This window comes from Narcine bancroftii, chromosome 4 (assembly GCF_036971445.1).
Source record: "Narcine bancroftii isolate sNarBan1 chromosome 4, sNarBan1.hap1, whole genome shotgun sequence".
Classification (NCBI taxonomy): domain Eukaryota; kingdom Metazoa; phylum Chordata; class Chondrichthyes; order Torpediniformes; family Narcinidae; genus Narcine; species Narcine bancroftii.
In genome coordinates this window covers 46,803,853-46,818,334 of record NC_091472.1, presented here as the reverse complement: position 1 = coordinate 46,818,334, position 14,482 = coordinate 46,803,853, and the positions used below count along the sequence as shown (strand labels likewise).

Sequence of the window (14,482 nt, the reverse complement as noted above, 5' to 3'; positions counted from 1 at the left end):
TTTATGTTTGATAACAAATAGCGGGGGGAAAAAAATCAAGAATGACAAGATCCTGAGGTGGACAATTAAGCCATCCACCTACAACTATGAGATCCTCCTGATGCACTGTCCAGGGGGCCATGTGCCAATGTGCAGTTGGACCACCTCCAAGCCCTTCACATCAACTTCTGCCACCCTGGTGTCATCAGGCTCTACCACTCCTTCAGAGCCTGTAACCTCCTCTACTCTGTTGAAGATATCAGGGAGTTGACACAGAACTGCCCAGTCTGTGCCGAGTGTAAACTCCAGTTCTACTGCTGTACAAAACCCACCTCATCAAAGCCACCCGCCCCTTCGAGCGCCTAAGCACAGACTTTAAGGGACCCCTCCTGTCCACAAACTGCAATGTGTATTTCCTCAACATTATAGACGAGTACTCCTGTTTCCCCTTTGCCAACCCCTGCTCGGACATGACCATGGCACCGTCATAAAGGTGTGGCATCTTCGCTTGGTTTGGATACCCCTGTTACATTCATAGCGACTGGGGATCCTCATTCATGAGCGAGGAGCTGTGCCAGTACCAGTTGGCCAAGGGCATAGCCCTGAGCAGGACCACAGACTGTAACCTTCAGGGGAATGGACAGGTAGAAAAGGAGAACGCCACCATCTGGAGGGCAGTCCTCCTATCCATAGAATTGAAGGCCTGCCCACCTCCTGGTGCAAGATGTCCTTCCTGAGGTATTCCACATTACCAGCTCCCTCCTCTGCACCGCTACGAATGCCACACGATATGAAAGGCTCTTTTCCTTCCCAGTAAGTCGGCATCGGGAACAACATTGCTATCCTGGCTGACGAACCTTGGGACCATACTCGTCTGGAGGCACATCAGACACCACAAGTCTTAATCCTTTATTGAGAAGGTCCACCTCCTCCACGCCAACATGTGGAGTACCAGGATGGGCGACAAGACACTGTCTCCATCCGGGACCAGGCACATGTAGGGGACCCTGTGACTGACCAGCCGGTCCCGCCATTGGCGCCCAACCCTGACCAACTTACCCCGCCACTGGCGCCTGACCCTGCGTCCCAAACACAAACTAACCTGAACAATCCCACTGTAACAACCCACGCCCCCAGCCACTGGAGGCACTATCTGTCAGACAAGACACTACCCAGGAGCCAGCAGCTGTGCCACAGCAGACCCTGCGATGGTCACAGCGAAAGACAAGATTGTCCAACAGACTAAATCTATAATAAACATTGGACCACATTACCCCTGCTGGACTTTATTTTTAAAGAAGGGGTGAATGTCGTGATACCACTGTGTGCTACCACTATGTATATTGTATGTATGTGCTTATGAGCTGGCCCACTCCTGAACCCATGACTCCTCCTTCCTGGATATTCCCATAAAGGCTGTTATTGCCTCTCTCAGTATCTGCCTTGGAACCGGGCCAGCAACCTGCAAGATGTTCTGACATCTAAAGGTGATTAAAGCCTATTAATCACAGATCCTTGTCTAATGTAGTTGATTGGAGAACAGTACTATCATTGTTTTGAGAAATGTGTGCATTGAGAAGGGAGAAGTAGTAAATGTGAATCTCTGAAGCAGGAAAAATGTAGAGTAACTCCAACAAACAAAATATTTATATTATATTAAATATAGAGGGTTAGTTTCATCCCAAGATTGTGTTATATGGCGAGCTCTCCACTGGCCACCGAGACAGAGGTGCACCAAAGAAGAGGTACAAGGACTGCTTAAAGAAATCTCTTGGTGCCTGCCACATTGACCACCGCCAGTGGGCTGATATCGCCTCCAACCGTGCATCTTGGCGCCTCACAGGCTGCAACCTCCTTTGAAGAAGACCGCAGAGCCCACCTCACTGACAAAAGACAAAGGAGGAAAAACCCAACACCCAACCCCAACCAACCAATTTTCCCTTGCAACCGTGTCTGCCTGTCCTGCATCGGACTTGTCAGTCACCAACGAGCCTGCAGCAGACGTGGACATACCCCTCCATAAATCTTCGTCTGCGAAGCCAAGCCAAAGAAAAGAAAGTTTCATCCAAGCCAAAATGCATACTTACTGCGCCACAATTAGGCATTTCACAGATGAATGCAGGGCCTTGAACAACTGGCTGCTCCATGGAAACTACAGGCAAAGGCAAAGGTGACTTTGATGCTTCAGTTTTCTCCTCATCTCGATCTGATTTTCTGTCCTCGTCATCCTCGTCCTCCATTTCTTCATCTTCATCACTAAACTAAAGGGAGGAAGCAGGGTATTAGATCTTTTCATGAAAGAGAAAGGGAATTTAATTAAATCAAACAGGTGAATTTAAATTGGACTTTGTGATAAACCAGGGTTTACAGCCAAGTTTGGGATAAAGGAGTGTATAAAATGGAAGCTTCCTGCCATTGTGATTTCGACACCAACATTGCCAAACACTGTCAAAGGAGATTGAAGATAAATAACAAGTTAATTAAAGAACGTCCTGCTTATTCAGTTCCTGAGAAAGCACGTTAACGTTAATCTATTTTACACATCTGAGAAATGCCTTTCACACATTTGAAGACCTCAAGGTCCTCAGTACCTTTGGAAATGCAATGTGGCAAGACTAATATTTCATGAGGGGGGGAAGAGAACCAAGAATTGGGAAGAAGCTGCAAACATGATTCTACTGGTCAGACTCCAAAGCCCCATTACTCAGTCTCAGAAAATTTCAGTATTGCCAGCACATACATACTGTATTTCATCAAAAGCTTACACAACAGTAAGATTCCATTTCAACGCTTAGACTGGACTGGTGGGCTTGAGTTACAAGGAGGGATTAGACAGGCTGGGACTATTTTCCCTGGAACAAAAGGAGGGTTGGGGGGGGGGGAAAGAGGTGACTTTATAGAGGGTTTATAAAATTATGAGTGGCAGAACCAAGGTGGATGGGAATAGTCTTTTTCCCAGGATAGGGGTGTCTCAAACTCAACAGCATAGGTTTAAGGTGAGAGTGAAAAATATTTTTATTGATTTGGTAGAGAGAAATATTACAAGTTATATATTAGTTACATTAACTTTTATATAATGCAATATAGAATATGATTTATACATTGTCTTGCTCGAATAAAGTACAAATTCCCTTATAAAAATCATCTCATATTTTAATATTATGGCATATTCATTGTTGGTTATCTAATTGAACTAATCTCTGACTTATAATGGAAAAGAAAAAGAAAAAGAAGAAACAAAAACATTCTAGTCCTACCCCTCCCACTAAACACAGTCACCAGCAAATAATACGTAAAGAATCAAGACCCAGCTCCCGGACATTGGACTTAAAATTCCCAGAGCACCCCAGCCTATATATTCAAATTGAGATAATAGTCCATGAATGGGCCCCATATCTGATCAAATTCAATCTTGATCTCTTTAATATTGTATCTAATTTTCTCCAAAATCAAGCAAGACTTAATGTCCTGTACCCATTGCATATGAGTTGATGCTAAGCTGTCTTTCAGCAGAATTGCTTGTCTGGCTATCAATAAAGTAAAAGCTACTCTTCTTTTTTGAATTAAGTTCAAGGAAATATTTTCCTCTAAAGAACAGCCAAACAAAGCAATAAAAGGGCATAGTTCCAATTTAATCCTAAGAATCTCTGATAAAGTTTGGAAAATGTGTTCACAAAATTCTTTTAGCTTTGGACATTCCCAAAAGATATGAATCAGAGAGGCCTCAAAGATTTTACATTTATCACATCGTGGATCAACATCAGAATAAAAATGAGAGAGGATACATTTGTCTAAAGTTAAACTATGCACCACTTTAAATTGTATTAAACAATGTCGTGCACGGATTGAAGTAATCAGATAAAGTGTAGTATCCCAGTCTTCATCTGTAATGGATATATTCAAATTTTGTTCCCATTCATTCTTAATTCCTATCCCTGAACATGTTCTTAGAGCCATCAAATTATCAGAAATAATTGCTATCTATCCATCATGAGAAAATTTTAAATCTTGAAATAAATCAAGGATATTGGTTTTTGGAATCTGAGGAAAAAATTAGAAAGTTTAGACTGAACAAAATGCCTAATTTGCAGGTATCTAAAAAAATGCCTGTTAGGAAGGTTGAATTTAACTATTAGTTGTTCAAATTAAGTAAAATTACCTCGAATGTACAGATCCCTAAAACTTTTTATACCCAATCTAACCCACTCCTTGAAACCTGAATCTAAGATAGATGATTGAAAAAGATGATTCTTTATAATAGGGCTAGCAAGAGAAACATTGATATGGCCAAAGAATTTCCTAAATTGTGGCCAAATTCGCATTAATGGGTTATCTGTCAGTTTCGAAAAAGAAAAGGATAAAGAAAAATCTAAAATTCCCAACATACCGTATATTTCAGTGAACAAGTCAAGTTGTGAAACCAAAAAAAAAACTCAAAAATATGGAGCTCCACACCATGTATACTTTTGAGACTTTAAATTCAGCTCAAAATTCAATTCATGCTGATCTGGCGTACAAGTCGACCCATGAAAAGCAGATTTGGCGTACAAGTCGACTCTTGAAAAACCAAAAATATCTCGACTGCGAGATTTTCATTGAAATTTTTATTTAAAAAAAACAGCACAATTATAGCATCCTTCAAAATCACTATCATTGTCTGAAAACAACACATTTAGGACCCTTCAACATCACTCTCACTATCATTGTCTGAAACAAAGATGGCGGCAAGCACATTCATACTCCCACTGTTTAAAGTCATCATATGGGTCCCAGTCTGTATCTGATGAGGCGGATAAAGCTTCATCATCAGTGTCCCACAATAAATCATGTTCTGTGCCATCAATTGCACAACAGATACCACACTTTTTAAACGATTTTATCAGCCTCTACTTTAACTTTGTACAATGCCTTGAGCATTCACTTACACAGCACATCAAGTGATGCAGCACGCATTGCCCTACCTTTTGTAAACTACTTTTCTGGACTCGACATCCTTGTATTCCATTTCTCGTGCACATGGTCTTTGAATGGCCCTTTTCAAGCAGACATCGAGAGGTTGCAATAGCGATGTCAAACCACTGGGATAACTGCCAGGTAAGTATTATGTAGTGCTAATCTACTTTTAGTCTTCTTAGTTAAGTGGCTGTAAAACATCCCAGACCAGCAAACTCCGTTCTTTGCATGAACCACCTGGCTGCCTGTTCAACAAATTGTATATCCATAGTTTTACACCATTTTCATCCACGGTAAATCTGGTCCTTTCATGGCCTGTACTTCTGGTTTGCACAATTTTAACACCTTTCCATTCCACTGTTCTATTGCCTATCATGTTGAAATTCATGGGGGTTTAGTCCATGTTTCCAATATTTGCAAATGCAAACTGGTGTGTCTGCCAGTTACGTGTAATAAATTGGTGAAAACTTGCATTTTTGTGATCAAGATATTTTGGTAGTTTTTGTGCAATTTTTGCTTTTTGTCATAAGACCAGATTTTTTCCTGTTCATGAAATGGTTGCATCAGCCTACTGTAGCCTCAAAATCTTTACTGAGGTTTGGGTGCGACTTTACCCATTGCAGTGCAAATGTTCTAATTTTATTTCAGGTGACTATGTAACAATCTTGCCTCTGTTCACGTTCCCATTCTTCAACATGATTTTCCAACTCTGGCCAACGAGGGATTCCTTTTCTCAATGAACATTGCCTTTTCGGTATGTTTCTTAAAGTCTCTTCTTTCTTCCTCCAATCTCTTACCAACTTCTCATCTACATCACATTTTCGTGCAGCAGCATTTTCAACCTAAAACTCGCTTCGTACTTTCATCGCGAGTAGCGTTGTGCCGATGGACCCTCCATGATAGCAATCACCTCCAGCCAACACCCAGCAGGTCAATCCACATGATCTTTGGGGGTCGTATACGCCAGTCAACGGGCCAACTCAGGCATCCAGAAATTGGGATTGACCCATACACTGTATATTCTATGAAATCCTTAAAATGAGGCTGAAAAATGGGGGTCGATGTATGCTGGTCGACTGACATACTGAAATATATGGTTGCTAAATTTTTAGTCCAATTCTACCCAAGAAGGAGATCATCTTAGGTATCAAAATGTTATAGCAATAATAAATTTCATATATTGATTACCCAATAGTAATATCTAAAATTTGAAAGAGGTAAGCCCCCATTCTATTTAGTCCTTTAGAGATAGGCTTCATTTATACAGGGCTCTTTACCTTAACATATATATGAGGAAATAATCAAATTATGAATTAAAATAAGAATGAAAATTGGTAAAGATTGAAACATGTACAAAAATGTAGTTAAAATGTTCATTCTAGTTGCATTAATATGTACAATCATTATCATACATAAGATGATCATCCCAAAAATAACTCTTTAGTCTGATTAATTAACCCTGAATTTTTAATTTCAATAGGTTTTTATAACTTCTTGTAATTGTGATTCCCAAATATTTGAATTGATCTTTTAACTATTTTAAAAAGAAAATTAGCAGAGATTACTGAAGGCTGGCCCTTTTATAAGCATAGTTCACTCATGAAAATTTATTTGATATCCTTAAAACTGATTAAATCGAACAAATAAAGATTATATCTTCTTTTTTCTTTGGCTTGGCTTCGCGGACGAAGATTTATGGAGGGGGTAAAAAGTCCACGTCAGCTGCAGGCTCGTTTGTGGCTGACAAGTCCGATGCGGGAGAGGCAGACACGATTGCAGCGGTTGCAAGGGAAAATTGGTTGGTTGGGGTTGGGTGTTGGGTTTTTCCTCCTTTGCCTTTTGTCAGTGAGGTGGGCTCTGCGGTCTTCTTCAAAGGAGGTTGCTGCCCGCCAAACTGTGAGGCGCCAAGATGCACGGTTTGAGGCGTTATCAGCCCACTGGCGGTGGTCAATGTGGCAGGCACCAAGAGATTTCTTTAGGCAGTCCTTGTACCTTTTCTTTGGTGCACCTCTGTCACGGTGGCCAGTGGAGAGCTCGCCATATAATACGATCTTGGGAAGGCGATGGTCCTCCATTCTGGAGACGTGACGCATCCAGCGCAGCTGGATCTTCAGCAGCGTGGACTCGATGCTGTCGACCTCTGCCATCTCGAGTACTTCGACGTTAGGGGTGTAAGCGCTCCAATGGATGTTGAGGATGGAGCGGAGACAACGCTGGTGGAAGCGCTCTAGGAGCCGTAGGTGGTGCCGGTAGAGGACCCATGATTCGGAGCCGAACAGGAGTGTGGGTATGACAACGGCTCTGTATACGCTTATCTTTGTGAGGTTTTTCAGTTGGTTGTTTTTCCAGACTCTTTTGTGTAGTCTTCCAAAGGCGCTATTTGCCTTGGCGAGTCTGTTGTCTATCTCATTGTCGATCCTTGCATCTGATGAAATGGTGCAGCCGAGATAGGTAAACTGGTTGACCGTTTTGAGTTTTGTGTGCCCGATGGAGATGTGGGGGGGCTGGTAGTCATGGTGGGGAGCTGGCTGATGGAGGACCTCAGTTTTCTTCAGGCTGACTTCCAGGCCAAACATTTTGGCAGTTTCCGCAAAGCAGGACGTCAAGCGCTGAAGAGCTGGCTCTGAATGGGCAACTAAAGCGGCATCATCTGCAAAGAGTAGTTCACGGACAAGTTTCTCTTGTGTCTTGGTGTGAGCTTGCAGGCGCCTCAGATTGAAGAGACTGCCATCCGTGCGGTACTTGGTAAAGAAATCTCAGGATTGGAAATAAAAAAACAAGAGATCATCTGCATGTAACATAACATAACAATTACAGCACGGAAACAGGCCATTATGCCCTTCTAGTCCACACCGAACCAAACACTCCTCTCTAGTCCCACCTACCTGCACAATGACCATAACCCTCCACCTTCTTCTCATCCATATACCTGTCCAGCTTTTTCTTAAATAATAAAATTGACTCTGCCGCCACTATTTCTCCTGGAAGCTCATTCCACACTGCTACCACTCTCTGAGTAAAGAAGTTCCCCCTCATGTTACCTCTAAACCTCTGCCCCTTAACTCTTAACTCATGTCCTCTTGTTTCAATCTCTCCTACTCTTAACAGAAATAGTCTATCCACATCCACTCTGTCTATCCCTTTCATAATCTTAAATACCTTTATCAAATCCCCTCTCAACCTTCTACGCTCCAAAGAATTAAGACCTAATCTGCCCAATCTCTCCCTGTACTCTAGATGCTTAAACCCAGGTAACATTCTGGTAAATCTTCTCTGCACTCTCTCCACTCTGTTTATATCCTTCCTATAATTAAGCGACCAGAACTGCACACAGAACTCCAAATTAGGCCGCACCAATGCCTTATACAATCTCAACATCACTTCCCAACTCCTATATTCTATGCAATGATTGATAAAGGCCAGCATACTAAAAGCCTTCTTCACCACCCTATTCACGTGAGTTTCTACCTTCAGGGAACGATGTACCGTTACTCCTAAATCCTTCTGCTCTTCTGTATTCATCAATGCTCTCCCATTTACTACGTATGTCCTGTTCTGATTCTTCTTACCAAAATGAAGCACCTCACACTTATCAGCATTAAATTCCATCTGCCATTTTTCAGCCCACTTTTCTAAGCAGCCCAAATCCCTCTGCAATCCTTGAAAACCTTCTTCATTATCGTCTGCATATTTACTAATCCAATTCACCACCCCATCATCTAGATCATTAATGTATATAACGAACAACAATGGGCCCAATACAGATCCCTAAGGCACACCACTGGTCACCGGCCTCCAACCTGACAGACAATTTTCCACTACCACTCTCTGGCCTCTCCCTTTCAGCCAATGTTCAATCCATTTGACTATCTCAAAATTTATACCTAAAGACTGCACCTTCCTAACTAACCTTCCATGTGGTACCTTATCGAAGGCCTTACTGAAGTCCATATAGACAACATCCATTGCACTACCCTCATCCACGTTCCTAGACACCTCTTCAAAAAATTCAATCAGATTGGTCAAACAGGACCTTCCGCCCACAAATCTGTGTTGAGTGCTCCTGATCAGACCCTGTCTATCCAGATATTTATAAGTACTATCTCTAAAAACTTTCTCCATTAATTTACCTTCCACAGATGTCAAACCTACAGGCCGATAATTGCCAGGCTTCCTCCTTGAACCCTTTTTAAATAACGGAACCACATGCGCAATGCGCCAATCCTCCGGCACTATCCCCATCTCTAATGACATTTGGAAAATTACCGTCAGAGCCTCTGCTATTTCCTCCTTTACTTCTCTCAATGTCCTGGGGAAGATCCCGTCTGGTCCCGGAGACTTATCCACCTTTATATTCCTCAAAAGCCCTAACACTGCATCTTTCGTAATCACTTTATTCTCCGTATTTACCCAATTTGCTTTTTTTATCTCACATATCCCAATATCCTTCTCCTTGGTGAATACCGAAGAAACTGTTCAATATCTCCCCCATTTCTCTAGGCTCCACACACAGTTTTCCGCTCTGATTCTCTAAGGGACCAATTTTGTCTCTCGCTTTCCTTTTACCATTAACATATTTGTAGAACCCTTTTGGATTAATTTTCACCCTGCCTGCTATAGTCTCCTCGTAACTTCTTTTAGCTTTCCTAATTCCTCTCTTAAGATTCCTCTTACATTCAATGTATTTTTCAAACATCTCCTTAATTCCATGCTTCTTATACCTAATGTACCCCTCCCTTTTTCTTCGAACCAAGTTTCCAATATTCCTTGAAAACCACGGCTCTCTCAAACCTTTTGCCCCTCCTTTTAACCTAACAGGAACATAAAGCTTTTGCACTCTCAAAATCTGATCTTTAAAAGACTTCCATCTCTCTACTACATCCTGCCTATAAAACAAATTGTCCCAATGCACACCCTGTAAGTCCTTTTGCATCTCCTCAAATCTAGCTTTTCCCCAATCAAAAACCTCAACCCTTGGCTCTGACTTATCTCTTTCCATAATGACATTGAAGATGATGGCATTATGATCTCTGGACCCGAAGTGCTCGCCAACACTAACCTCCGTCACTTGACCCATCCCATTTGCCAACAGTAGATCTAACACTGCTCCTTCTCTGGTCGGCACCTCTACATATTGTTGTAAAAAAACTATTTTGCACACATTTCACAAACTCTAACCCATCCAGCCCGTTCACAGAATGTGTTTCCCAATCTATATGTGGAAAATTAAAATCTCCCATAATTACAACCCTGTGCTTATCACAAATATCCACTATCTCCCTACAGATTTGCTCCTCTAGGTCTCGGTCCCCTCCGGGTGGTCTATAATACACCCCTACAAGTGTAACCTCTCCTTTCCCACTCCTCAGTTCCACCCAAATAGCCTCCGTGGACGAGCCCTCTAATTTATCCTGCCTAAGCACCGCTGTAATATTCTCCCTGAAAAGCAATGCAACACCACCTCCTCTTGCCCCTCCGACTCTATCACACCTAAAGCAACGAAACCCAGGGATATTCAGCTGCCAATCACATCCCTCCTGCAACCATGTCCCACTAATCGCTACCACATCATACTTCCAAGTATTGTAAGGTAAAACATCATGAGATGGGAATGTGTAGGGAGTTACCCTGTATAAGGCTGTAACAAGAAGGGGAGGTGTCCTTGTACTCCTGTTAGGTAAAACATCATGAGATGGGAATGTACAGGGCTGTAACAAGATGTGAATGCATCCTTGTACTTACAAGATAAGAGAGACATTGATGGATTGAGAGGCAGGAAGCTAGCAGGGAAAGGATAGCAACAGTTTTAGTCATTGGACAAGTAATGATATGATGCTGTTCTAAGCACATATCCAAGGGTATAAAAAATCACCATTTTGCTGATAACGGCAGAATGCATTCTCCGACTAACATGGTTGGTCGCAAGTGTTACAATCCGGTAATAAAGAACAAAGAACCCTGATTTCGACTCAGCCTGGTGTTTGTCTCACTCATTCATGAACAAAGCAGACCTAACAGTATCAATCCACACCTTCAGCTCATCCACCTTTTTTACAATACTCCTGGCATTAAAATATAAGGAGACTTTATGTTCAATTTCTTTCTAATTATACCACTAAAATCTCTACCATCACCTAGAGCAATTGCTAGAGGTTCCAAACTCAGGTCAAAGAGCAAAAGGCATAAGGAGCAACCTTGCTGAATTCCCCTATAAATCGTAAAAAATGTTGATTGTTATGAATTTGAACAAACTGAAGCATGAGGGCATAAACACAATAATTTAATCCATTTGATAAAAATTGGACCAAAATTACATTTCTTGAGAGTGGCAAACATATATTCCCATTCCACTCGATCAAACATATTTTCAGCATTCAATGAGAGAAAATATTCAGTGTTTGGAATAGAAGGTAACCCTCCATAAATCTTCGTCCGCGAAGCCAAGCCAAAGAAGAAGAAAAGAAGAAAGAATAATCAATGTATAATAATTTTTAATAAAACCTGTGATTAATGCTAAAATATTCTCTATTCTATGGGCAAGAACTTTAAACAAAATCTTCATATCTACATTAAGTAATGAGTCTATAGGAAGCACACTCAGTTGTTTTCTTCCTTTTTTTCAAAATAAGAGATATACTTACTTCATTAAAAGAGGAAGGAAGTATCCCTTCTCTCAGTGAATCATCCAACATAGAGCTTACATGAGGTACAAGCCATTTGGAGAAATATTTATAGAATTCAAAAGGATATCCAGCTGGTCCTTGGGTTTTACCAGATTGCAATGAGGGGGAAAAATTTAAAGGAGACATGAAAGGCAAGCTTTTCACAGAGTGTGGTAGGTATTTATTTTATTTTATTTAGACATACAGCTTGGTAATAGGCCATTTCAGACCATGAGTCCTTGCCACCCAATTTAAACCTAACCAACCTACATCCCCAGTACGTTTTGAACGGTGGGAGGAAACCAGTGCCCCTGGGGAAAACCCATGCAGACATGGGGAGAACGTACAAATTCCTTACAGACAATGCGGGATTCGAACCCCAGTCCCTATCACTGGCACTGTAATGACATTGCGCTAACTGCTACTCTAACTGCCATCCTATGGTATGTGGAACAAGCTGACAGAGGAAGTGGTAGAGGCAGGAACAATTACAATGTTTAAAAGAAATTTGGACAGGTTCATGGATAGGAAAGGTTTCGAGTGTTATGGGCTGAAATATATGCAAATTGGACAAGCTCAGGAAGGCACATTATGAGCAAAGACCCACTGAAGGGCCTGTTCACATGCTATATACGCATCTTAAGTTCTATTCATTGCTTCAGTGTAACTCAGGTAGAAAGGTCAAAAGGCAAAGTACAACATAGTAGCCAATGCCATCACTATTGATTGCTATTCTGGAAATCCTGTAGGAAATTGGCAAGTCTGATGCAATAGTACAATGCTTTAATGTGATTGCTAGATCTCAGGCTTCTTGAACATCATGCAATTAGTAGTTTTGTTTTGTTTTGTTTTGTTTTGGCAGCAGAGATGTATTGTAGCAGGACTCATTCCAGCTTAGAATGACTACTGAATTCAATAACCCAAAACAAAAAATCAGGGATATTTAAAATGTTCATGGATGTGCAACAGTTTTTCATGCATTCACTCATTCCACAATTAAGTGCATATTTTTTTTAGGATTTTAAAGTCTTAGTATAGATCATTTGATTTCCAGCCGTTTTCTGTCTCCCAGTACCAGCAGGCTATTATTCTCAAAATAACCTCATTCTTCTATCATTTGTAAAACATTGTGCCATCTGCAAAATCTCAGTGTTCACCCTGTCACAGATACTCCCTTTGTACACTCCACCTCTCCCTCTTCCTGCAACTTAAATGCATATTTGTTTTCTTACTTTTCCAGTTTTGATAGGCCTGAACGTTGACAGCATTTTCCACAGATGCTATAGAACCCTCTGAGAAGTTCCATAACTTTCTGATTTTATTACAGACTTCCAGCATTAGTTTTTTAAAAAAATTCCAATTAAAGGGAGGATGTTGGATTATATATTTATTATTTTAATATAATTTTAGGAATGGTACCACTCCAGAGACACTGGACCAATCCTGATCTTGGATACTGTCAGTGTGCAGTTTACATGTTCCACAACCACATGCATTTTCTCCCTCGCCAAAGATTTGCTATTTACCATAAGTCAATCCAATTAAAGACAATTGCAAAACAATTAAAGACAAGTTGATCGACAATGAGAGCGAATAAGTTGCACAACTACATGAAAGTAAAGAGAAAGCAAATGGGACTGATGGGGTTGTTCTGCTGGGACTGGAAACCAGCTGAGAGTGAATGGCCTCCCTCCGTGCTGTTACAAGTAAAATGCTCACCCATGCACCTCACTTTATTAAATACACATATCAAATTTCGTCCCAAATCTGAGGTTAAGATGGGAATCCAATACAAGTTGAATTGTAGCCTGCCTCTGGAGATCCTCAATCACAGACTGAGATTTTTATTTTTAATTTTATATTCTGATTTTTTTAAAAAAATAAAGCATGCACTTAACCTATGAGGGTGGCTTTTGAGAAATTACAAGGATATTTATCCAGTTATTGACTTAAAATCATAATAATTCATAAAAAATCATAATGGAAGGAAAATTAATTTCAAACCAACCGGACAAACCTATTAAAATCCAAAACAAGGTCTGGAAGGGCTAAATAAATAATTCAGGCTGTTTTCTGGCAATGCTGTGTTTAGAAAATTGGATACCACCTAAGGTGAAATTTTTAGAGTAAAAACACACCAAAATGTTGGAGGAACTCACCCAGTCTTTCCAGAGTCTATAGAAGACAAAGATATATTGCTGACATTTCAGGCCTGAGCCCTTCTTCAAGGAATAAGCAGAATAAGGCAGAAGCAGAAAATCTCAGAATTCAAACAATTGTGGAGGAATTTAGATCAACAAAGATGTTCATTGGATATGATAAGAGACGAGGTAAGAATTTATCATGTTTGTGCGAAAGGAGATAGAGAATGGAAAGATGGCGGGGGAAGAAAGATTAAGATTTAAGATTCAAGATTCAAGTTATTCAACTTTAAAGTTCTTGAAATAAGCCTATGAGGCATGCCATGAGGCTGCAAGCCTCCATTACAGATCTTACATACTGCAGTCTCTTGCTCTGTGTCAGCCCCTGCTGGCAGCCAAGTATAATCAAACAGGAACTATATCCTTAAGACCTTGCTAGTAGCAAATGCAACCATGATCGCTATCATACCCAAATGTCTTTATTGTAATAAAATAAACCACACGTTAGTCTCTTACATTGGAGTTGGTGGAGAACTTCTGCACAAGATTTCATCCATATTGTGTTTATTGCAATATATGCTGCTAAAAGAGGGTTTTCATCAATAAATTTCAAAACCACAGTTTCCATCCCTCGCTAATTTTCCACTCCTGAACTCTCCAGGGATAAGATGTTCTTTTTGATTCAACAGCAATTTAAATGATAATACAGTAAAACCCCTGGTATCCAGCACCTATGATGGAGATTGG

The 14,482-nt window shown here is 40.8% G+C and overlaps 1 protein-coding gene and 1 long non-coding RNA gene across 9 annotated transcripts in view; one reads left to right on the top strand and one right to left on the bottom strand.

The window, feature by feature from the left end:
• LOC138760519 (transcriptional-regulating factor 1-like) overlaps nucleotides 1–14,482 on the bottom strand; it is a 306,320-nt gene that overhangs the window by 9,584 nt on the left and 282,254 nt on the right. For all 8 annotated transcript variants that reach the window (XM_069931160.1, XM_069931166.1, XM_069931164.1 and 5 more), the window contains one exon: nucleotides 2,067–2,240. In XM_069931160.1, the coding sequence (XP_069787261.1) occupies nucleotides 2,067–2,240 (174 nt within the window). The remainder of the gene's footprint in view (nucleotides 1–2,066; nucleotides 2,241–14,482) is intronic.
• Nucleotides 1–14,482, top strand: part of LOC138760524 (uncharacterized) — a 61,438-nt gene that overhangs the window by 40,831 nt on the left and 6,125 nt on the right. The gene's annotated exons all lie outside the window — the stretch shown is intronic.